Source organism: Nerophis ophidion, linkage group LG21 (assembly GCF_033978795.1).
Source record: "Nerophis ophidion isolate RoL-2023_Sa linkage group LG21, RoL_Noph_v1.0, whole genome shotgun sequence".
Taxonomy (NCBI): domain Eukaryota; kingdom Metazoa; phylum Chordata; class Actinopteri; order Syngnathiformes; family Syngnathidae; genus Nerophis; species Nerophis ophidion.
The window spans coordinates 27757004-27783093 of record NC_084631.1 but is presented as its reverse complement, the minus strand read 5'-3'; the positions used below and the strand labels follow the sequence as shown (position 1 = coordinate 27783093).

At 40.1% G+C, this 26090-nt stretch overlaps 1 protein-coding gene across 1 annotated transcript in view; it reads right to left on the bottom strand.

Moving 5' to 3' along the window:
• Window positions 1-26090, bottom strand: part of satb1a (SATB homeobox 1a) — a 91059-nt gene that overhangs the window by 9368 nt on the left and 55601 nt on the right. Inside the window, exons 8-9 of the mRNA XM_061882415.1 lie at window positions 7126-7323; window positions 3834-3989 (exon numbers count right to left, since the gene is read on the bottom strand). Of these exons, the coding sequence (XP_061738399.1) occupies window positions 3834-3989; window positions 7126-7323 (354 nt within the window). The remainder of the gene's footprint in view (window positions 1-3833; window positions 3990-7125; window positions 7324-26090) is intronic.

Here is a 26090-nt window from a genome sequence, read left to right as displayed (position 1 = left end):
GACAACATATTTGATGAACATTGATTTTTTTTTTTTTTGCAAATAATCATGAACTTTAGAATTTGATGACAGCAACACGTGACAAAGAAGTTGGGAAAGGTGGAAATAAATACCGATAATATAGAGGAATGCTCATCAAACACATATTTGGAACATCCTATAGGTGTGCAGGCTAATTGGGAACAGGTGGGTGCCATGATTGGGTATAAAAACAGCTTCCCAAAAAATGCTCAGTCTTTCACAAGAAAAGATGGGGCGAGGTACACCCCTTTGTCCAAAACTGCGTAAGCATATGGTCAAACAGTTTAAGAACGTTTCTCAAAGTGCAATTGCAAGAAATTTAGAGGTTTCAACATCTACGGTCCAAAATATCATTAAACGGTTCAGAGAATCCGGAGAAATAGCTCTATGTGAGCGGCATGGCCGGAAACCAACATTGAGTGACCATGACCTTCGACCTCTCAGATGGCACTGTATCAAAAACAGATATCAATCTCTAAAGGATATCACCACATGGGCTCAGGGACACTTCAGAAAACACCTGTCACTAAATACAGTTTGTCACTACATCTGTAAGTGCAAGTTAAAGCTCTACTATGCAAAGCGAAAGCCATTTATCAACAACATCCAGAAACGCCGCTGGCTTCTCTGGGCCCGAGATCATCTGAAATGTTCTGATGCAAAGTGGAAAAGTGTTCTGTGATCTGACGAGTCCACATTTCAAATTGTTTTTTGAAATATTCGACATCTTGTCATCCGGACCAAAGGGGAAGGGAACCATCCAGACTGTTATCGATGCAAAGTTCAAAAGCCAGCATCTGTGATGGTATGGGGGTGCATTAGTGCCCAAGGCATGGGTAACTTACACATCTGTGAAGGCACCATTAATGCTGGAAGGTACATACAGGTTTTGGAACAACATATGCTGCCATCTAAGATCCGTCTTTATTTCAGCAAGACAATGCCAATCCACATTCAGCCTGTGTTACAACAGCGTGGCTTCGTAAAAAAAGAGTGCGGGTACTTCCCTGGCCCGCCTGCAGTCCAGACCTGTCTCCCATCGAAAATGTGTCGCGCATTATGAAGCGTAAAATACGACAGCGGAGACCCCGGACTGTTGAACAACTGAAGCTCTACATAAAACAAGAATGGGAAAGAATTCCACTTTTAAAGCTTCAACAATTAGTTTCCTCAGTTCCCAAAAGTTTATTGAGTGTTGTTAAAAGAAAAGGTGATGTAACACAGTGGTGAAAATGCCCTTTCCCAACTACTTTGGCACGTGTTGCAGCCTAAGTTAATTATTATTTGCAAAAAAAAAAAAAATAAAGTTTATGAATTTGAACATCAAATATGTTGTCTTTGTAGTGCATTCAATTGAATATGGGTTGAAAAGGAATTGCAAATCATTGTATTCCGTTTATATTTACATCTAATACAATTTCCCAACTCATATGGAAACAGGGTTTGTATATTTATATGTATAAAGCTCCTTTATATTCAGCCATGCATTCAGACGTCCGTGTGCGTGTGTGTGTGTGGTGTGTGTTTGATTAGTCATCAGGCTGTAGCACTTTGTGTTGCATTTCTGTTCTGAATAAAAAAAAAAAATAAAGTTTGATTCATACAGGAAATGATAGAAAGTGTACTCCCCTACCATTTTAACAACTAGACATACCCACATCGAAACAAAGAACCAGAAAAGTGAATGAAAAAATCAACAAATCAGTTCTCATCATTCACTTGTAAGACACGGTTCGTTCACCAACGTCACATCCTAAAATTCCTAGTTTGTGAACCCGTTCTCAAACAATGACAATAAAAACTTTTCTGATTCTGATCCTCTGGCCCAGTAAAAATGAACTATGTGACCCAAAGGCCCCGTGCCACACTTTTGGACGCCCCTGATCTAAAAGGACTTCTGCACCAACAATTTGCTCAGCACTAAAGTATTATAGTACTGTTATTGTACTATTATGGTATTATTATGATATCATAGTATTGTTATAGTACTATTATACTATCATTACGATTATACTAGACACATTTATTATTATAGTATAACTATCACAGTACTATTATAGAATAATTACGTTAATATATGTATTATTACAGTATCATTATGGTATCATAGTACTATTACTGTACTAATATAGTATGATTATGATATAGTATTATTATAGTACTATTATGATTTCATAGTACTTTTATTTTACTATTATCTTATGATTATAATATCGTAGTATTATTATAGTACGATTATACTATAATTAGGATTATGATTATATTAATACATATATTATAGTATCACTATGGTATCATAGTATTATTATAGTACTATTATAGTATAATTATGACTATAATTATCTTAATATATGTATGATAACAGTATCATAATGGTAATATAGTGCTATTATTGTACTATTATGGTATTATTATGATATAGCATTATTATAGTACTATTTACTATCATCATGACTATATTCATATATTTATTATTATAGTATCACTATGGTATCACAGTACTATCATAGTATAATTATGTTATTAATATATGAATTATTACATTAACATTATGGTATCATAGAACTATTACTGTACTATTATAGTATGATTATGATATAGTTTTAGTATGGTGTTATTACGATGTCATAGTACTATTATTGTACTATTATAGTATGATTATATTGTAGTATTATTATTGTACTATAATACTATTATTGGGATTATGATTATATTAATACATATATTATTATAGTACCACTATGGTATCATAGTATTATTATAGTACATTGGAGTATAATTATGATGATAATCTTTGTATTAATATATATATATATGATAACAGTATCATTATGGTATTTTAGTACTATTATTGTACTATTATGGTATTATTATGACATATGATATGATATTATTATTATAGTACTATTATACTATCATTATGATTATATTAATATATTTATTATTATAGAATCACTATGGTATCACAGATCTACTATAGTATTAGTATAGTACTATTATAGTATAATTATGTTATTAATATATGTATTATTACAGTATCATTATGGTATAATAGTACTATTATTGAACTATTATAGTATGGTTATATCATAGTAATATTATAGTGTTATTACACTATAGTTATTATTATGATTATATTAATACATATATTATTATAGTATCACTACGGTATCATAGTATTATTACAGTATTATTATAGTATAAATATGATATAGTATTATTATTGTACTATTATAGTGTAATTAGGATTATAATGACTATATGAATATATTTATTAATACTGTATAACAGTACTATTACAGTAGTACTCTAAAGCCAAGGAAGAAGCACCTACGGGGGTGTTGGACCAGCTGCTGTTACTGTGAACAAGGCTGAATGACCTCCAAGCATCTTGATGATTCAAAATTCATCAAGAGAAGGAGAAAGAGAGGGAGAAAAAAGACGTTTTCCTCCTTTGTCCATGAAGGGAAATGATCCTCCAAACAAAAACAATAACCATCTTATAGGGCTGCCATAAAATAGGAGAACAATAAACGAGCCTGCTTTCCACTTTATGCATACATGCTACACTATATATGGTCATAAATAAGCAAGCTGTGTGTGTGTGTGTGTGTGTGTGTGTCTGTGTGCGTGTATTTTCCTTTCAATGGCGACTATGAAAGTAATGACTTAGTGGCGGTGTGCTGCACTAATGATCCAAAGAATAATGTTGCTGATGGATAGGAGTTTTTAGTCCTGCCCAGATGCTATTTTGTCACCCGTTTGGTGGCAAAGGGTGCATTGTCGGTCCTTTGACCGGCAGAAAGGCGTACCTGGCTCTTGGACGCGGCCACCTTGGCGAACAAAGCCTGCGACACCTTGGCACGCCTCATTTCCTGCTGAATCTCATCATAGATGGACGAGCTCACGTGGAGAATGCAACTGTCCGTCCTCAAAGCTCGCTCCACCGTTACCGGCGACAGTCTGGCCTGCAGAGAGCGAGAGAACCATTTAATTAGGGCTGCCTAAAAGAATGAGTTAACTGATGTGGTCAATCACAAAAAATATTGCCTCAAATAAGTATAAACGCAGATCAAGCAAGCAATTGAACCTTGACTGTGGATCGTTATCTGAAAGTATTTTGAATTCGTGCTCAAATGTTGGGCTCATGTTTAAATTAAATTACATTATGATTTTACCATCTATGGTCCGTAATATCATCAAAAGGTTCAGAGACTCTGGAGAAATCACTGCACGTAAGTGATGATATTACGGACCTTCGATCTCTCAGGCGGAACTGCATCAAAAAACAACATCAGTGTGTAAAGGATATCACTACATGGGCTCAGGAACACTTCAAAAAACCACTATCAGTAACTATAGTTCGCCGCTACATCTGTTAGTGCAAGTTAAAACTCTATTATGCAAAGCCGAAGCAATTTATCAACAACACCCAGAAACACCGCCGGCTTTGCTGGGCCCGAGCTCATATAAGATGGACTGATGCAAAGTGGAAAAGTGTTCTGTGGTCTGACGAGTCCACATTTCAAATTGTTTATGGAAACTGTGGACGTCATGTCCTCCGGAACAAAGAGGAAAAGAACCATGTTTTTATAGACGCAAAGTTCAAAAGCAAGCATCTCTGATATTAGTACCCAAGGTAAGGGTAACTTACACATGTGTTAAAGCACCATTAATGCTGAAAGGTACATACAGGTTTTGGAGCAACATATGTTGCCATCCAAGCAACGTTATTTCAGCAGGGCAATGCCAAGCCACGTGTTACAACAGCGTGGCTTCATATTAAAAGATTAAAGAGTGCGAGTACGAGACTGGCCTGCCTGTAGTCCAGACTTTTCTCTCATAGAAAATGTGTGGCGCAATATGAAGCCTAAAATACCACAACGGAGAAACCGGACTGTTTAACAACTTAAGCTGTACATCAAGCAAGAATGGGAAATAATTACACCTGAAAAGCTTAAAAAATTGGTCACCTCAGTTCCCAAACGTATACTAAGTGTTGTTAAAAGAAAAGGCCATGTAACACAGTGGTAAACATGCCCTGTGCAAACTTTTTTGCAATGTGATGCTGCAATTATATTCTAAGTTAATGATTGTTGGCCAAAAAAAAAAATTGTTTCACAGTTTGAACATTAAACATATTGTATTTGCTGGATTTGCAAACAATTGTATTCTGTTTTAATTTACGAATTACACAATGTGCCAACTTCACTGGTTTTGTCTTATTGAGACGAGGGATTTTTTATTATTATTATTTTTTTCTCTCTGGCACTCATCGAGGGTGGACGCTCCCCTTTCCTCTCCCTTAATTCTACTGCTTGTTTCTTTGTTTTGTGTTGTCTTAACTTTCTTGTTGCCTCTTTTTGCACTGCTCTCCAAATCTAAACATTGGAACTATTTAACTGGCCTGAACAAAATTGACAAGATCTTGGGTTTGGGGGAACCTGCTGTCGTGACGAAGCGGTTGTTGCTGGACACACGACGGACTCTTGGGAGAAGAAGGAGGGCCGCGTACCTGGCGACCCTTTTCTGTCGCGGATGTGAAGATATCCACCTATTCGGAATTATGACCACAGGACATCTGCTGATTGGAGTAAGCGTTGTTCTGGTTTGTCGACAAATTGGAAGTTGCTGGCAGTCTTCAAAGTACCCCAAAGCTGCTACAAATGATTGGAGGATGCGCGAAGAACTGTGGATTACATCGGACTGTCTACCCCGCAGGTTTTAGGACCAGTCATAGACAATTTAGAGTGAAAAGAAAATTTTATTTTCACTCGCATACAAATCATTCTAACTTGGATTGTTTCCCTGGCTTCGAGACTCTCCCGAAGGACACTGCAGCGAAGACACAACAAACTCCCTTCTTGTCTCTCATGGACACACACCTGCTGTTGTTGACACTGGACTAGCGACTGCACAATACATCAAGGCCGCAGAACAGAGACACACTACGGGCTCACACACACACACACACACACACACACACACACACACACACACATGCACAAAAAAATATACGCCACACATACACAGCCCATCCCCCCCAACCCAACGCCCTCGACGCAAATCCCGTAGGGTTGATGAATGGATGGTCAGCGCCTGAGAGCTGCGGCTTACCACCATGACCTTGAACTACCTTCCCTTTGTTGCAAAATATCTCGAGATGTATGTTGTGATATGTATATGTGCTTTGCTATGGAGTTTTTTTCCCACTCCAGACTAGGCCCCCTTAGGAGCCCAGTCTAGATTGTATTTTTTTACTCATCCTTCCCCAGCGTTTAACTTTTTCCCCATCTTTTTCTGTAACCCTGTACACTGTTTGTTTGTCTGATCTTGAACAGTTTGTGCTAAAAACTAAGTTTTGTTGTACTTGTGCAATGACAATAAAGACCTATCCTATCCAATGGCCACAGAGGACATTTAGAATTGCCATTACTGTATATTCTTATCAGAGACGGAGCAGGAATGGGCTAGGAATGAGTTTGCAATGAGATATCATATGAAGCGCCCTTTGGAATCATAGCGTTTTACACAATTGCATGCAAAAGGGCTCCTCCTGCAGGTCACACTTTGAGTGCCTCCAACTCTAATTGATATTAATCAGTATTTCCCATTTGAGTCCATGAACATGTCTGGTGGGATACACTATGGTGGTCTAGGAGCGTACGTTATGTACAATTGAAGCGAACCGATGCTGCATCCTCCATCACTGTTGCTGCGTGAGCTCAATCACCATGTGCACTGATTAATTGATGGTTGCCACGGTAACGGCCTCAGTCGGAATGTTAGCGCGACACACGTGTGCTGGAAGTCTGCTGACTCAGATCGTTGTCCTCAGAAAACACTTTCGCTTTTCAGTATGAGGCGGGCAAAGTTGTGCAAGGGCTGATTGCCATGGTGACGGAGACACACCCCTAATTCTTTGTGCAGGCATGCATTTTCATACAACATTTCTTTCAGCGACATAAAAAGGCTGTCACAAAAGTGAGAATCAGGCTGCACAACAGCAATTTTGTGCAGAACAAGAACACGCCCCCAAGGAGAGACATATTTCGTTCAATATATAAAATATTTACACGTTCTGCATGTTTACGAGCGTGTGACCTGCGTGCATGTCGGTGGTGTGTTGTTGCAGCTGGGCGTGAATCCAGTCAGGCTCCTTTCTTTCTCCTCCTGGTAGAAGCGCTCTCTCTCCGCCTCGGGGAGCTGCAGGAAGCTGCTCATGGCCCGCAGGTTGACCAGGAGAGACTGGGAGGCATTTTGAGGGTCCTCCTCCTTGCGGAGAATCTCCGACAGCAAGCCCTGGGGGAAACACACAATTAGTCCATTGGATTGCAAGGAAAGACGTCTAATCTGTTTGGAAAATGACTTAGGGCTGGGTCAGGGGTCGGCAACCCAAAATGTTGAAAGAGCCATATTGGACCAAAAATACAAAAACAAATCTGTCTGGAGCCGCAAAAAATTAAAAGCCATATTACATACAGTATAGATAGTATGTCATGAGATATAAATTGAATTATGAGGACTTAAAGGAAACTAAATGAGCTCAAATATACCTACATATGAGGCATAATTAGATTAGATTAGATAGTACTTTATTTATTCCGTCAGGAGAGTTCCTTCAGGAAAATTATAATTTTCAGCACAATCCCATTCAAGATCAGACAAACATTAAAGGGGGACATAACAGGATCCCTGACGGGTCTGCCGGCTTCCAGCGCCCCTTACAAAAAAAGATGAGATACAGGTAAACAAGGGGGGGAGAAAAAAATAGAAGATTAAAATTAAATAAAAAAATCGGTGTTAGCCTAATGATGCAATATGTACATATAGCTAGCCTAAATAGCATTTTAGCATCGATTAGTTTGCAGTCATGCAGTGACCAAATATGTCTGATTAGCACTCCACACATACTTGCCAACCCTCACGGATTTTCCGATAGACTCCCGAAATTCAGCGCCTCTCCCGAAAACCTCCCGGGACAAATTTTCTCCCGAAAATCTCCCGAAATTCAGGCGGAGCTGGAGGCCACGCCCCCTCCAGCTCCGGACCTGACTCAATGTTGTGACCTTCTTAAACAAGACAATACTGCCATCTACTGTACATAGAATAGAATGTAAATAAATTCTACATTTAAGTGCAGTCAAGGAACATGCATTAGTGAGTCTGTTCTGAAGCCCACAGTAAAGAGACGTAACTCCATCACGTCGCCTGGTTATTGACTCCAACCCAATATATTACACCGTCAACGAGCAAAATGAAGAAATACGCTTGCAAGTTCCAGAACGATTGTAAACAAAAATTTCAGTTTATCCAGGAGAGTTCGAATTTTGTAGAACAGACTTCTCCATTGAAGACGGCGGCCGAACGGATATACTCAGCCATAAACGGTCAGTCAGCGGAGCACAAAGTGTCCGCAGCGCAGCATCGTTCACAACCAAAGCTGACAAAGCTGAGACAAAGATGGCTATGCTGATAGCTGGAAGCAACATCCTGTTCTCATTTGCGGATGTCTACAACAAATCCGGGAAGGATGTTCCCGGATTCGGAGATCGCCCGCCAATACGCAAATGACAGAACAAAGATTACTCAAATAGTGAAAGGTAAGTTTTTTTTTTTTAGTAACCAGCAAGCACAGTACAGTTAGTAGAACAACTGTGTTTTTATTACTGTGTATTTGATAGGTGCCGTCGGAAATCAAACTATTTATTTTATTTATACATATAATAAAATAAATATATATAGCTAGAATTCACTGAGAGTCAAGTATTTCATACATATATATATATATATTTATATATGTATATATGAAATATGTATGAAATACTCGAGTTTGTGAATTATACGCCACCCCTCCTAACCACGCCCCCAACCACGCCTCCGCCCCCCACCCCCCGAAATCGGAGGTCTCAAGGTTGGAAAGTATGACTCCACACAAGTCAATAACATCAACAAAACTCACCTTTGTGCATTCACGCACAACATTAAAAGTTTGGTGGACACAATGAGACAGAAAAAGAAGTGGCATAAAACACGCCTGAGAAAGTCGGTGAACGTTATAAATGTAAACAAACTACGGTGAGTTCAAGGACTGCCAACATTTGTAGGACAAAACGGCGGTCGCCAAATACTCAAATCAGTGAAGCATGTTTAATATAAACAGTGTGCTTTATAACAATTAGGGAGGTTTGTGTCATGTTTGTTCTCCTACACAAACCATATTAAAACAAAACATTTTTTTTTTCTCCCTCATCTTTTTCCATTTTTAATACATTTTTGAAACAGCTCTAGAGAGCCACTAGGGCGGCGCTAAATAGCTGCATGCGGTTCTCGAGCCGCGGGTTGCCTTTTTTTTTAATATCTCGATATTTTTAGGCCATATCGCGATACACGACATATATCTCGATAGTTTGCCTTAGCCTTGAATGAAGACTTGATGCATATAATCACAGCAGTATGATGATTATATGTGTCTACATTAAGACATTATTCTTCATACTGCATTAATCCATGCTCATTTTAAACTTTCATGCAGAGAGGGAAATCACAACTACCGTATTTCCTTGAATTGCCTCCGGGGCGCTAATTAATTTAAAACCTCTTCTCACTCCTGCGGTTACCAAAGGCATGCGGTAAAAGTAAGCATGCGCTAATTATTTTAAAACCTCTTCTCACTCCGGCACTTACCAAAGGCATGCAGTAAAAATTTGAGTGTGATGTAAGCTTGGACCTTAAATCCTACTGAATATCTCTTAATCTTCTTCCCTTTATGCGATTTCAAATTACCGGTATTGAAATCAGCCTCCTCCATTCTGAAAATTATGAAAGGGGAAGTGTCATTCGTGACGTCACGAGTTTGACCAGGCGGTAATACTAAGCATGCGCTAATTATTTTGCGAAGCGAGTTTGACCCGGCAGTAATTCAAGGCAGGCGCATACTATATGTCCTGCGGCAATTCAAGGAAATACGGTAAGTCAATTTAGCAAAACAGTATTTATTAAACAGTTATCAAGCAGTGGCACAAACATTCATGTCCTTTCAAAACAGAAACTGCAAGATGGTCAGAGACATTTTAAAACAAGCTATTAGTGGCCTTTTGTGCATGATGTCACTAAGACGACGTATCAAAACAACACTAAATTAAAGTGCACTTTTTGTACAGAACGCGACTACAATAGTTTAAAACAAATAATGTGCACTTTTGTGCATGATGTCACACAAAATATTTCAATAACTGTCAAATAAAAATTAGCTGCATAATACAAACGTTTGTAGGAAATCAAATAGCTATGTGGTAGGTCACTGCGCACTTTATCTCCTTATGTTGTTCACTATTTTTTTCATACGGTGGAAATGGTTGCCTCGGCATTTTGTTGGTGTGGCACCGGATGGAGATGTTGACATGCGGAGTAAGTACTCTTCATTCTCGAGCAGGTGACTTTTCAAATGATGCTACATATTAGCAGCAATGCTACTTTTTGTAGCAACGCTTTTGCCCCACATTTGACAAGTTACGGTTGTCTGTTCGACATATTCCCGCTTGAAGCCGAAACACCGTCCGACGATGGACCCCCTGCTGTTTTTCTTGGGAATTAATTCTTCCTTCATTTGTTACCAGATTGGCATTTTCTTTCTCTCGTATTACCACTCACACCACAGCTAACGTTACCCACGCTGCTACCTCTCTGCTCCGTATGATGTGACAGTGTCACACTGTGGTGATGCAAACTTCCTGTCTTATTTTGAAATTTTAATCCTCCTCTCGTTTCAGGCCACTTGCTCTTCCTCCTGTGTCACTGGTCTGATGTCTTTACTGATTGCCTGATTTTTCCCACCTGTGTCACCCTCCCTCATGTGTATCAAGTCCTCGTCTTCCCCTGTCTTGTTGCCAGAGGACAGTATATCGTCTCGTCACGTACTTCCAGCCTTCGTCCACAGTTTCGAACCAAGTATTGCCTTGTCTTATTTATTGATTTCTTTATTCCCTCTGAGAAAGTTACAAAAGTTTTTTGGTCAAGTTTTTTTATGCTAATTTTCATAGTGCTTTGCCTTCCTTTTTTCCTCCTCTTGGAGCGCTTTAGTTTGTAGTTCTATCAGCTCTTTATAGCGTACTTTTTGTTGATACCTTATTGTCTCCTCTGCATGAGTGATTTACTTTTTTTGTAGCTAATCATAGATTGTTGTTGTTTTTTGTTATTAAATTAGTGTCTAATTTCTATCGCCTTTTTCCTCCCTATGGAGTGATTTTCCGTTTATTGGTTTATGCCCTATGCCAGGGGTAGGGAACCTATGGCTCTCGAGCCAGATGTGGCTCTTTTGATGACCGTATCTGGCTCTCAGATAAATCTTAGCTGATGTTGCTTGACACGATAAGTAATTAATAATTCTGCTGGTAATCAAAGTGTTAAAAATAACGTTCAAAATACCGTATTTCCTTGAATTGCCTGCACCTGCCTTGAACTACTGCCGGGTCAAACTCGCTTCGCAAAATAATTAGCGCATGCTTAGTATTACCGCCTGGTCAAACTAGTGACGTCCCAAGTGACACTACCCCTGTCATCATTTTCAAAATGGAGGAGGCTGATTTCAATTTGAAATCGCATAAAGGGAAGAAGATTAAGAGCTATTCAGTAGGATTTAAGGCCCAAGCTTACATCACACTCAAATTTTTACTGCATGCCTTTGGTAAGTATCGGAATGAGAAGAGGTTTTAAAATAATTAGCGCGTGCTTACTTTTACCGCATGCCTTAGGTAAGCGCAGGTGTGAGAAGAGGTTTTAAATTAATTAGCGCTTCGGCGGCAATTCAAGAAAATACGGTATAAAACATTCTCATGCATTTCAATCCAGTGGTCCCCAACCTTTTTGTAGCTGCGAACCGGTCAACGCTTGATAATCTGTCCCGCGGCCCGGCGGTGTTTTTTTATTTTTATTTATTTTTTGTCATGGAAAAGGGAGGTTTTTTGGGTTGGTGCACAAATTGTAAGTATATTTTGTGTTTTTATGTTGATTTAATTAAAAAAAATAAAAATACAAATAATATATATATATATATATATATTTTTTTAAATGAATAAAAAATTCTTCTGCGGCCCGGTAACAATCGAGCGGGGTTGGGGACCACTGTTTTAATCCATCCATCCATCCGTGTTTTTATGTTGATTTAATAAAAAAAAAAAAAAAAAAAAAAAAAAAATAGAAAAAAAAAAATATATATATATATATTTTAATGAATAAAAAATTCTTCTGCGGCCCGGTAACAATCCAGCATGGTTGGGGACCACTGTTTTAATCCATCCATCCGTTTCTATCGCACCTGTTCAAGAAGTCGCATTAATGGTCAAAAGTATTTTATTTATTAGTGGTTACTTTCAGAATAACAATGTTATCAAAAAGAATAAGAGATGCACGCCTTTAGTTGTTGTAAGCAGGGAAAGTCCAAATAAAAGAGGAGACGTAGAAATCTCTTGTCAGAGCGTGGGACGACACTGTAGAGGGGTACAGGTTTACGCGTTTCTCCTCATTGAGCTAAATTGAATCCAGTCTCTGTTTAATTCCTTGCTTCTTGTCTGTTTAATAGATGTCATCAGTGTTTGATCCTGACAGTTGTATTCAGTGTTAAACATATTATACAGCTCTCACGGAAATACATTTTAAAATATTTGGCTTTCATGGCTCTCTCAGCCAAAAAGGTTCCCGACCCCTGCCCTATGCTATATATCTTTTGTTACTCTAATGTATCAAAGATAGATTTTGTAGCCACTTTGTTTTAATCACTCTGTCCAAAGAGATTTCAAAGAAAACTGTTTAAATAAAGCCTGTGTCAATTGTCCCCTTTTTGCACCGAGTCCACATTCTCGCCAAGGCGTAACAGACAGTATGTGACGTATGTAAGAAGGTGCGCTTGCTGTCTGTGAGAAGGAGCAACAACAAAGAGTGGGAAGAGCCTGTAGTGTAATGCCCGCAGCTAAAAGCAACTGCGTGAGAATGTATACTCAAATATCACGATATAGTCATTTACTATATCGCACGGAGACAAACCCGCGGTATATCGAGTGTATCGATATATCACCCAGCCCTTAAATGACCTCCTCCTATTGTTGTGTGACATTTTGATTCATTGAACGGACATCTTATGACAGACCTGATTCGAGTATTTGGCGAGCGCCGTTTTGTGCTACTAATTTTGTTGGTCCTTGAACTCACCATAGTTTGTTTTCGTGTATGACTTTTTCCGACTTTCTAAGACGTGTTTTATGCCACTTCTTTTTCTGTCTCATTTTGTCCACCAAACTTTTAACGTTGTGCATGAATGCACAAAGGTGCGTTTTGTTGATGTTATTGACTTATGTGGAGTGCTAATTAAAAAAAATTTGGTCACTGCATGATTGCAAGCTAATCGATGCTAACAAGCTATTTAGGCTAGCTATATGTAAATATTGCATCATTATGCCTCATTTGTAGCTATATTTGAGCTCATTTAGTTTTCTTTAAGTCCTCATAATTCAATTTATATCTCATGACACACTATCTGTATGTAATATGGCTTTTAATTTTTTGCGACCTGAGACAGATTTGTTTTTGTATTTTTGGTCCAATATGGATCTTTGAACATTTTCGGTTGCCGACGCCTAAACTATAAAAAGTATACTATATTGCCAAAAGTATTTGGCCACCTGCCTTTACTCACATTTGAACTTTAAGTGCCATCCCATGGAATTGTCCAAAATGTTTTGGTATCCTGGAGCATTCAACATTTCCTTTCACTGGAACTAAGGGGCCAAGCCAAACTCCTGAAAAATGCAGTCTGAAATGTAGCGTTCTCTTAGCAACCTCCAAACCCAGACTGGTCTATCAGATTGCTAGATGGAAAAGTGTGATTCATCAGTCCACAGAACGCGTCTCCACTGCTTTAGAGTCCGGTGGCGACGTGCTTTACACCAGCGGTCCCCAACCACCAGTCCGGGGACCGGTACCGGTCCGTGACGGATAAAATAGATATACATTTTTTTTCTCTAAATTTGGCCCCTCGAGTGAAAATAATTGCCCAGGCCTGTCTAATGAGAACTCCACTTCAATACCTTTTGAATCGGGCTAACAAACACATCTATGTAGGACATAGCTTTGTGGAATAACTAGTTGTTAATATCACGATTCCAGATTTTTCTCACATTATGACTTTTGCTGCCACCCCCGTTACTGTTTTTTTGGGGGGAATATTTTATTCCTACAATGTGCCAGGGGCCAATAAAAAACTATCCACAAACGGCACCTGGGAAAGCACAGAGAAGCACGATGTCATGCCTGTAATTCAGTTTTAAGTTTGATCATGTTTGTTTTGTTTTTGGACTCTTGTTTCCCGTTTTACACTTCCTGGTTTTGTTTGTTTCCATAGTAACCTATTAGTTTCCACCTGGTCTCCAAGTCACGCCCAGCCCTCAGTCCCACACCTGTTTCTAATCATCATAGCAGCTATTTATACCATTTTGTTTCTGTCCTCGTCCTTGGAACTTTGCTATTTGCTTTCTGCCTTCATGCCCGCTATTGCATTGCCTACATATGCTACTCATTCTTCATGCTCACGATCACCTGCCACGCACCTTGCTATACTTGCCTCCTGTTTTTTTGTCAAAGTAAGTGTTTTGTTTTAGTTGTTTATAGTCATGCCATCTTGCTGTTTATGTTCATAGTTCATTCATGCCATCGTGCAAGTGTTTTTGTTTCCTGTTTGTATTTTGTAGTCTAGTAATATACCTCCTTGTGAGCGCCTTTTGTTTTGATTATTTTTGTATTTAGTGTATTCATAAATTATCATCATGTACCTGAATTCATGCCTGGCTCGTCCTGTAATCCCTCTGCTTCGAAGGAGCAAAACCAATCCATGTCATAGTCCTGACACACGACAACAACTATCGGGTACTTAGCCGGTTAGTTTCGTGGTTGCGAGCGAACAATGGCAATGGAAGAGAAAAAGGGAGTGTTACTGCAGCTGGAACTATTTAATGCAGTAGTTTATTTTGATGCACAGGTTAAAGTGAAGTTGCGTTTTCTTGACGATGCGCCGTGCGGGTCAAAGTGCACAAGAGGGTTCGCAGGGGCAGAATCCACAACTCCAAAGAAAGAGCGCACAGAACGCGCACCTGGAGAGCATGGAAGCACAACAAAATCCAATTTAATCTAATTTAATTTAACGGCACGGGCGGCTTATTCTTCCAGCTGGGTGACTTTGATGGATCTTGACATCTCTTTCATCCTGCATTCCACAGCAGTTTTTTTGAATGCGCTGCAGCATCAATAAGTGAAATCATCAAAAATGCAATAAATAATTGCAAAGATCATGAAATATATAAGTCGGTCTCGGAATGAATTTTAAATAAAAAGGTAATTAGTTGAGATTTTGAACTCTAATTAATTAATGTGCATTAAAAAAAGTCATATTTTCATTATGAATTTGGGTGACGCATAATATATTGGGTCTTGAGAGTCAAGCAGATATTTAATGAATGAGATTAATCACAAAATATTTGCCCCAATATTTATGCATTACCCCACCTGAGGCTGGGATAGGCTCTAGCGACCCCGGGAGGAACAAGCGGTAAAAAATGGATGGATATTCATGTATAATACTCAGTTATTTTATGTCCGCTACTATGCTGTTAACAATAGCTTAATGTAACGTGGCACAACACTTCTGATGTGGTTTTATGTCAACAATATATTTTTACGAGTGAAAGCATCAAGCAGTATCGCACTAACATGAACCTGATATCAAACAGGAAGAGGCACCATCACATTGTGACACAGCAGACAACAACACACGCACCCAATGGGAATATTGAATAACAAATCAATGAGTGGAGTGACAAACTTACCGTCCAAACAATACCCCGTTTTTTTACAAGAAGATATGGACGCACATTTAATCCCTTTATTAACCAAAGGTGAAAAAATTCAAGGAAAGGGATTAAAAAAAGCTGGCGTCACAGCCGATAAACTGCGCTACTAATAACTAAAGCTAACAAACTCAGGTCAGTTGAAACCCTCGATGATGTCACACGTCACTCGGCAACATGCACCGCCTTTTAAAAACACGCACATTGTGCTCTTTTATTAAACAAATCACAAATGAATATGCTGGATATTTGAAGGTTTTTTTTAAAGTAAAGTATCAATTACTTTCTCTATAAATGACATAAGAGTAATTTTCGTTAGTAATTGAATTACTTTGTTCGTAAAGTAACGAGTAACTATAATTAATTACTTTTTAAAAGTCATTTTCAGAATGCTATTTGACCTTAACCATGAGGATGGTTACCTGACAGGTGCGGCTTGTTGTTAGGGTCAGTGCAGAAGATGAGTGGGGATAATTTTTTGCCAAGTTTCTCTTTAAAAGAAACCCTCTTTAGATGAAACGGATTGGAACAAAGAAATTACGTTGTGGAGGGGGGCGTGGCTTGCGGGCCTGCCGCGGAACGGGGTGTTGCCAGGACGGGTCTCAAAGACAGCGACAGGTGCGTAGATGGCCCAGGTGGGCCTCGTTATCTAATCCCCTGTCACCTTTATTAATGATGAGACGAGTAGTTGGAGTTGGAGGTGCTGCTGAGCAGACGCAGAAGGAAAAGACGTACTGAAAAGCAGAAAGACTTGCACTATTTATGAAAATAAAACAGGAATAAAACAGGACTAAAACCCGGAATTCCTGGCTCTCCTGGCAGTGTGTGGTGGTCTGAAGAACCCACTAGAGGGCAAGCTCAACAGATGTGCATTCAATGAACACGCTTCAAAATGTTCATCGGAGACATTTTGACAATATACCGTATTTCCTTGAATTGCCGCCGGGCATATAGTATGTGCCTGCCTTGAATTACTGCCGGGTCAAACTCGCTTCGCAAAGTAATAAGCGCATGCTTAGTATTACCAGCGGGTCAAATACGTGACGTCACGAGTGACGCTTCCACTGTCATCATTTTCAAAGTGGAGGAGGCTGATTTCAATCATTTGAAATCGCATAAAGGGAAGAAGACTAAGAGCTATTCAGTAGGATTTCAGGTCCAAGCTATAATGAGATAGGCGCCAGCGCCCCCCGCGACCCCAAAAGGGAATAAGCGGTAGGAAAATGGATGGATGGATGCTAAAAAGAACAGTAAGCGGCTATGTTTTATTAATATACCTGTGGAGCCGACGGTCCGACAGACAGGCAGGGCACGCTAGCTGCAGCCCTGCCCAAGACCGCGGCGAGCGAGCGGAGAGGAGGAGCGAAAGAGCGACCTGGACTGACGTTTTATTGAAAAATAAACAAAGTCAAACTGCTCAAGCCATGTCCTTTCTTGGTGGTCCTGGGAACCGCAAGACGACGGCTTGAGACCGTCACAATACCGTAGCTGCGTCTGTTAAACATGAGTCATTAAATGACTCCCGCCTCCTGGTGGTAGATGGCGCTAGTGATCCTTCTTGCGACTATTCGGCTGCAGAAGAAGTGAAATGAGTGACGTGTTGTGCTGGGACGGATATGACGCGACGGGTGCACGACGGACCTTTGGTGGCTATGTAAACAACCGGGCTGAAATAAAGCATGTTCCAGTCCTAAATACCCAGTGTATTATTTATACAATAACATTCATGTTGGCAGCGGTGGGATAAAGAGATCACCCACGGAGCAGAACAGGAGAGGGAATTGTCCGAGGATAATTCTGTTGTCGCCCGCACCCGAGCTAACTGATAGTAGCGGTCTGATAGCAGTTTTCTAAACTGGATTTTCAATCATGGCAGGAGGTAATAAAGGAAGATCTCCATCGAGACAGAGAGACTTTTAAAACTGAAGAAAGATAAAGAATACTTCTATAAACAAGTTATCAATGATTTTGATTAGAAGGAACTGGCATGGATTTCATTTATAAATAAAGGTAAGACCATTTTTTATTAAATTTTTATTTAGCCTTTATTTAACCAGGTAAAATCCCATTGAGATCAAAGATCTCTTTTCCAAGGGAGACCTGGCCAAGAGGGCAGCAGCAAGGTTACATTAAAAACAATAAACAACACTTAAAACATCACATTTACAACATTAAAACTTGCTCATATGACACATGTGCATACAGACAAGGTAGATTGCAATCCTTTCACAGAAGCTTTAAACTCATTTAATGTAACAAGGGTTTTAAGTTGAATATTCGATTGTAGGTTATTCCAAACCTTCGGTGCCGAAAATAACCATAAGAAGGTTTTTTTTAATTAAATATGCTTTTCATCATGGTACCCTTACATCACAGTCAAATTTTTACTGCATGCCTTTGGTAAGTGCCGGAGTGAGAAGAGGTTTTAAAATAATTAGCGCATGCTTACTTTTACCGCATGCCTTTGGTAAGCGCAAGAGTTTTAAATTAATTAGCCCCCCGGCGGCAATTCAAGGAAATACGGTAGTTGCGTTTGTGTTAAAATATAGGTAATTTAAATAATGCACACAAGTCATTTAGTGCAATAAATGGCTAACAACTACAGTGCAAAAGTGTGATTATTTTGTTGATTAATTGGATTTGATTGTGAATAGAGCATAGTTGACATCTTCTCTGTTGTTTCAAATGGGTACAGTAGATACCAAGTCATGCAGGTGAAGGAACTCTTCTTAGGGATTTCCCAATCTACGGTCCGTAATATCATCAGAAGGTTCAGAACATCTGGAGAAATCCCTGCACGTAAGCAGCAAGGCTGAAAACCAACATTAAATGAGTGACATTAGTGTGTAAAGGATATCACCACAAGGGCTCAGGAACACTTCAGAAAACCACTGTCAGTATAAGTTGAAACGGATTTGCAAATCATTGTATTCTGTTTTTATTTACGAATTACACAACATGCCAATTTCACTGGTTTTGAGTTTTGTAAAATGGGGAGAAATACATACGACTAAAATAAATAAACACAATTACTAATGAATATGTTTATTAACTAAACTGTAAAATTAATATGCAAATGAAAATACACCCTCACTACTTTAGTTATATATCTTGCGCTGAATAAACTTCTTGAGGACTTGATCTCCTGGCTTTTTGTGTTGGTTTGTATTGTCGTTACTGCCACAAGTGGTGGAAAAGTGTATTACAGCTGAGTAGCACAGCTAAACAACAACGTTGTTAAGACACACTGGTCTAGAACAACAAACTAAGAAATCCCATTCCTAAATACAGACATCCCACTGACACTGCAAACCTGTATCTCGGAGATCTGCATCCCTTTAGAAAATGTCTCATCATAGAGTAAAAATACATTTGTTGTCAATATGCATCAGAACGGCTTTCGAGAAAGACGAACAACTACAGCCCAGATTTTGGCACTCAGGAGATTGATTGAGGAGGTGAGGAAGGACAACTTGACTGGAGTCCTATGCTTCATAGACTTCAAAAAGGCATTTGACTCGATACACCGAGGCACGATGGTGAAGATCCTGAAGGCATACAGTATTCCTCCGAAACTACTCCGAGCAATAGAGTCCATGTACGCAGGAACAAGGGCCAGGGTGGTGACCCCAGATGGCAACAGCGAGGAGTTTGACATCCTGGCTGGAGTTATGCAAGGGGATACACTAGCCCCCTTCCTCTTCATCGTCCTTGATCATGCGCTCAGGAAGGCAATCAATGGGCGAGAGCAGGATCTTGGGTTCACGCTGACACCAAGGAAGACGAGTCGACAACCGGCAGTGGTCCTGACAGACCTTGACTATGCGGATGACATCAGTCTGCTCTCCAACAACGTAGAACAAGCACAAGAACTACTACACAGAGACTGCACCAAGGTTGGCCTTAGGCTAAATGCCAAGAAAACTGAGGTCATGACCTACAAACCCTGTTTCCATATGAGTTGGGAAATTGTGTTAGATGTAAATATAAACGGAATACAATGATTTGCAAATCCTTTCAACCCATATTCAGTTGAATATGCTACAAAGACAACATATTTGATGTTCAAACTGATGAACATTTTTTTTGTTTGCAAATTATCATTAACTTTAGAATTTGATGCCAGCAACACGTGACAAAGAAGTTGGGAAAGGTGGCAATAAATACTGATAAAGTTGAGGAATGCTCATCAAACACTTATTTGGAACATCCCACAGGTGTGCAGGCTAATTGGAAACAGGTGGGTGCCATGATTGAGTATAAAAACAGCTTCCCAAAAAATGCTCAGTCTTTCACAAGAAAGGATGGGGCGAGGTACACTCCTTTGTCCACAACTGCGTGAGCAAATGGTCAAACAGTTTAAGAACATTGTTTCTCAAAGTGCAATTGCAAGAAATTTAGGGATTTCAACATCTACGGTCCATAATATCATCAAAAGGTTCAGAGAATTTGTAGAAATCACTCCACATAAGCGGCATGGCCGGAAACCAACATTGAATGACCGTGACCTTTGATCCCTCAGACGGCACTGTATCAAAAACCAACATCAATCTCTAAAGGATATCACCACATGGGCTCAGGAACACTTCAGAAAACCACCATCACTAAATACAGTTGGTCGCGACATCTGTAAGTGCAAGTTAAAGCTCTACTATGCAAAGCAAAAGCCCTTTATCAACAACATCCAGAAACGCCGCCGGCTTCTCTGGGCCCGAGATCATCTAAGATTGACTAATTTAAAGTGGAAAAGTGTTCTGTGGTCTGGTGAGTCCACATTTCAAATTGTTTTCGAAAATATTCAACATCGTGTCATCCCGACCAAACAAGAAGCTAGCCATCCAAAGTTTAAAAGCCAGCATCTGTGATGGTATGGGGGTGCATTAGTGCCCAAGGCATGGGTAACTTACACATCTTTAAAGGCACTTAAAGCTGAAAGGTACATACAGGTATTGGAACAACATATGCTGCACTCTAAACGCCGTCTTTTTCATGGACGCCCCTGCTTATTTCAGCAAGACAATGCCAAGCCACATTTAGCACATGTTACAACAGCGTGGCTTCGTAAATAAAGAGCGCGGGTACGTTCCTGGCCCGCCTGCAGTCCAGACCTGTCTCCCATCGAAAATGTGTGGCGCATTATGAAGCATAAAATATGACAGCGGAGACCCTGACGGTTGAACGACTGAAGCTCTACATAAAACAAGAATGGGAAAGAATCCCCTCTTTCAAAGCTTCAACAATTAGTTTCCTCCATTCCCACACGTTTATTGAGTGTTGTTAAAAGAAAAGATGATGTAACAAGGGTGAACATGCCCTTCCCCAACTACTTTGGCACGTGTTGCAGCCAAGAAATTCTAAGTTGATTATTATTTGCAAAAAAAAAAAAATAGTTTATGAGTTTGAACATCAAATATCTTGTCTTTGTAGTGCATTCAATTGAATATGGGTTGAAAAGGATTTGCAAATAATTGTATTCCGTTTATCTTTACATCCAACACAATTTTCCAACTCATTTGGAAACGGGGGTTGTACAACGTTCCACCAGAACATCAGCCTCTGATAACAGCAGGAGGCACTGTATTGAAAGAAGTTGAGGACTTCAAATACCTGGGCGCATGGGTCAACTCAAATGAGCAAGATCTAAAAGTGAGGAAGGCACTTGCATGGGGGGCCTTGAAGGCATCACCAGTGTATGGAACTCCAACCTCCCCCGCCAAATCAAACTCAGCTTCTTCTACTCGACAGTTGAGTCCGTTCTACTCTATGGCAGCGATACTGGACCTTGCGTGCAATGCTTAACATCAACAAGAGTGCGCACGTAACCAACAGAAACCTCTACAAGGGCATACCAAGGCTAAGCGAGAAGACTGCTTTAAGGAGAATGAGACTAGCAGGACACTGCCAAAGACATCAGGAGCTGCCAGCCAGCAAATTGGTGCTGTGGGGTACCAACACATGGGCATCGGTCAAGAGGACGTCCCACACTAACATACGAGGACATACTCAAGAAGGATGCAGGAGCTCAGAGTACCAAGGAACTGGCCAAATGTATGGAGAATCGGGATGACTGGAAGCAACAATGGAAGGCTCGTCTGAGGACTACCTAGAGCAGGGGTCAGGAACCTTTCTGGCTGAGAGAGTCATGAAAGCCAAATGTTTTAAAATGTATTTCCGGGAGAGCCGTATAATATTTTTAACACTGAATACAACTGTCAGGATCAAACACTGATGGCATCTATTAAACAGACAAGAAGCAAGGAATGAAACAGAGACTGGATTCAATTTAGCTCAATGAGGAGAAACACATAGACCTGTACCCTTGTACAGTGTCGTCCCATGCTCTGACAAGAGAATTCTACGCCTCCTCTTTTATTTGGACTTACAACAACTAAATGCATGCATCTCTTATTTTTTTTAATAACATTGTTATTCTGAAGACTAACCAATAACAAAACAAATACTTTTGACCATTAATGCGACTTCTTGAACAGATGCGATAGAAACGGATGGATGGTGTGAAGCTTGTGTGGCATAACGATGCCGGATTTGTTCCTCCAGGGATGCGTTGAGCAAGAACACAGCGTGAAGTAAGATATAAAGTATCTATTTAACAAATAAAAGGCTAAGGAACAAAAATACTGGAGCTAAGCAGAAAGGCAAACAAAAGCGCTAGCATGGAAAGCTAGGGGAAACAAACAGAACACAAACACTTGGCACGAAGGCACAAAAAGGTAAAACAAAACAACTAGCATGAAAGCTAGGAATAAAATGAAGTGTAGCATGAGAGCTAACAAGTGAGAGCATGAAAAACAAGTCATCAACTGTTGCACAAAGGCAAATTAGAGTCCCAGAATGAATGACGAAAAGGGGCGAGCTTAAATAATGGAGGTGATAACGAGAAACAGGTGTGCGATGAAAACAAGGGGAAGGTGAACTAATAAGCTATCATGGTGACAGAATAAAACAGGAAATGAGGAGGTCAAACTACAAAATGTGATATCAAAATGGAACAAAGCAACAATATGGGTATGATCCGGCCATCGGATCACAACAGATGGATTAAAATGCATGAGGATGTTTTACATTTTGAACGTTATTTTTAACACTGTGATTACCAGCGGAATTATTCATTACTTATCGTGTTAAGCAACATCAGCTAAAATTTATCTGGGAGCCAGATGCGGTCATCAAAAGAGCCACATCTGGCTCGAGAGCAATAGGTTCCCTACCCCTGACCTAGAGAAAGATCGGAACAAAAAAATGGACAGATGTTTGTGACTGGTACACACAAGCTACGGAGAGAAAAACAACTGTGTTGACATGAGATGATAATGAGTGGTATGTTGGAAAATGGCATCCTTTATATGAAGTTAATGTTAAGTTAAAGTAGCAATGCTTGTCACACACACACTAGGTGTGTACGAAATTATTCTCTGCATTTGACCCATCACCCTTGATAACTCCCTAGGAGGCGAAGGGAGCAGTGAGCAGCACCGGTGGCCACGCCCGGGAATAATTTTTGCTGATTTAACCCCCAATTCCAGCCCTTGATGCTGAGTGCCGACCAGGGAAGTGATGGGTCCCATTTTTATAGTCTTTGGTAGGACTCGGCCGGGGTTTGAACTCACAACCTACCGATCTCAGGGCGGACACTCTAACCACAAGGCTAATGAGCAGAATGAGTTTGAACTGAAAGTAGGACTCCTTCCTTGTGAAGAATAATAACTACAGCGTGACACGCACTGCAAGAGGGAGTCACTCGTTTATTCTTGCTATTATTGGCTGTGAAACCATAACAAAATCTTTGTTGGAATTTATTTTGATCTTTCATTGCTATTATTGGCATTATTCTTATAATTATAATTGATACTTTTGCTATTATTAAGTTTGAGCCTTCCTTTTTTTTTTACTATTGTATTCGGTACTGTATTTGTTTGTTTCCTAAATTGTTTAGCACAGGGTTGTCAAAGGTATGGCCCGCGAGTTGATTTTGGTACCGTATTTTTGGATTATAAGTTGTTCTGGAGTATACGTCGCACTGGCCGAAAATGCATAATAAAGAAGGAAAAAAAACATATATACGACGCACTGGAGTATAAGTCGCATTTTTGGGGGAAATTTATTTGATAAAATCGAACACCAAGAATAGCAATTTGAAAAGCAATTTAAAATAAATAAAGAACAGTGAACAACAGGCTGAATAAGTGTACGTTATATGACGCATAAATAACTAACTGAGAACGTGCCTGGTATGTTAAAGGGGAACATTATCACCAGACCTATGTAAGCGTCAATATATACCTTGATGTTGCAGAAAAAAGACCATATATTTTTTTAACCGATTTCCGAACTCTAAATGGGTGAATTTTGGCGAATTAAACGCCTTTCTATTGATCGCTCTCGGAGCGATGACGTCAGAACGTGACGTCACCTAGGTAATAAAGCCGCCATTTTCTCAAACACATTACAAACACCGCGTCTCAGTTATGTTATTTTCCGTTTTTTCGACTATTTTCTGGAACCTTGGTCGGTGTGTTGTCGGAGGGTGTAACAACACTAACAGGGAGGGATTCAAGTTGCACCACTGGCCCAAAGATGCGAAAGTGGCAAGAAATTGGAAGCAATTTGTTCAAAATACGAGGGTGTGGGGAAAGCTGACGAAATGGTCAGCCGTTTGTTCCGCACACTTTACCGACGAAAGCTATGCTACTACAGAGATGGCAAGATTGTGTGGATATCCTGCGACACTCAAAGCAGATGCATTTCCAACGATAAAGTCAAAGAAACCTGCCGCCAGACCCCCATTGAATGTGCCGGAGTGTCTGCACATTTTACTGGCGATGCTAAGGCAGACATGGCACAGAGATGTATGGATAACTTGCAGATGCATTTCCAACAATAAAGTCGACTAAATCACAAAGGTGAGTGTGGAGAGACACAGCCGACGGGCCGACAGCGGGCAGAGAGCAGCAGCCCGGGCCCACATGGAGGCCAGGAGGCGGGGCATGCGGCGGCGAGGAGAGGCGTGACGCACGCGGAGCGACACTACAGCGGCAATCTGAGCCAGGTGCGTATACCACACACCTGCTCACAATCTCTCCATCTGCTGCTAGAATATAAGAGAGGCGAAGGGGGCACGATCGAGAGCAGCATGGAGGAGGAAACCACGGCCAGCAAACCAAGAGCGCGACAACCCACAACGAGAGCAAGATGACGCACCCCCGCAGCGGACGCAAGCCCCGGACGGCGAAAGGCGTGCAGCGGCAGCAGACAGGCAGTACGCGCGCACTGCAAAGTGGTGCGACCAAAGATTGTAAACGCACACTGAAAAGTGATGCGACCAAAGGGCCAAATGACAACAGATTTATTGAAAGAATAAATCCAAGTCAAACCTGTTATGATGCGTTGTGTGTCAAGTGTCCTCACAACCCAAACTAGGACGGCAGGAAGTACGTCACAGTGAGTTTTGTTGATGTTGTTGACTTATGTGCTAATCAGACATGTTTGGTCGCGGCATGACTGCCAGCTAATCGATGCTAACATGCTATTTAGACTAGCTGTATGTACATTTGAAACTATATTTACATCCAGCGTTTCCCTCCACGCACATTTAACGCAAAACAAACACTTACCAATCGATGGATTTAAGTTAATCTAGTGTCACAAGATGCAAAACTTCCGATCGTTGGTCTGCACATTTTACCGGCGATGCTAAGGCAGACATGGCCAAATAGCGTCAATAGCTATTTGCTCAATAGCTTCAGTTTCTTCTTCAATTTTGTTTTCGCTATCTGCCTCCATACTCCAACCATCCGTTTCAATACATGCGTAATCTGTTGAATCGCTTAAGCCGCTGAAATCCGAGTCTGAATCCGAGCTAATGTCGCTATATCTTGCTGTGCTATCCGTATTGTCATCACTGGATGACGTCACAGGAAAATGGACGATGGCTTCACAGATAGCGAAAATCAGGCACTTTAAAGCTTTTTTAGGGATATTCCGGGATGGGTAAAATTAAAAAAAAAACGTAAAAAAATAAATTAAACTACTGGGAACTGATTTTTATTGGTTTTAACCCTTCTGAAATTGTAATAATGTTCCACTTTAACGTAACATATTATGGTAAGAGTCATTCAAATAACTATAACATATAGAACATGCTACACGTTTACCAAA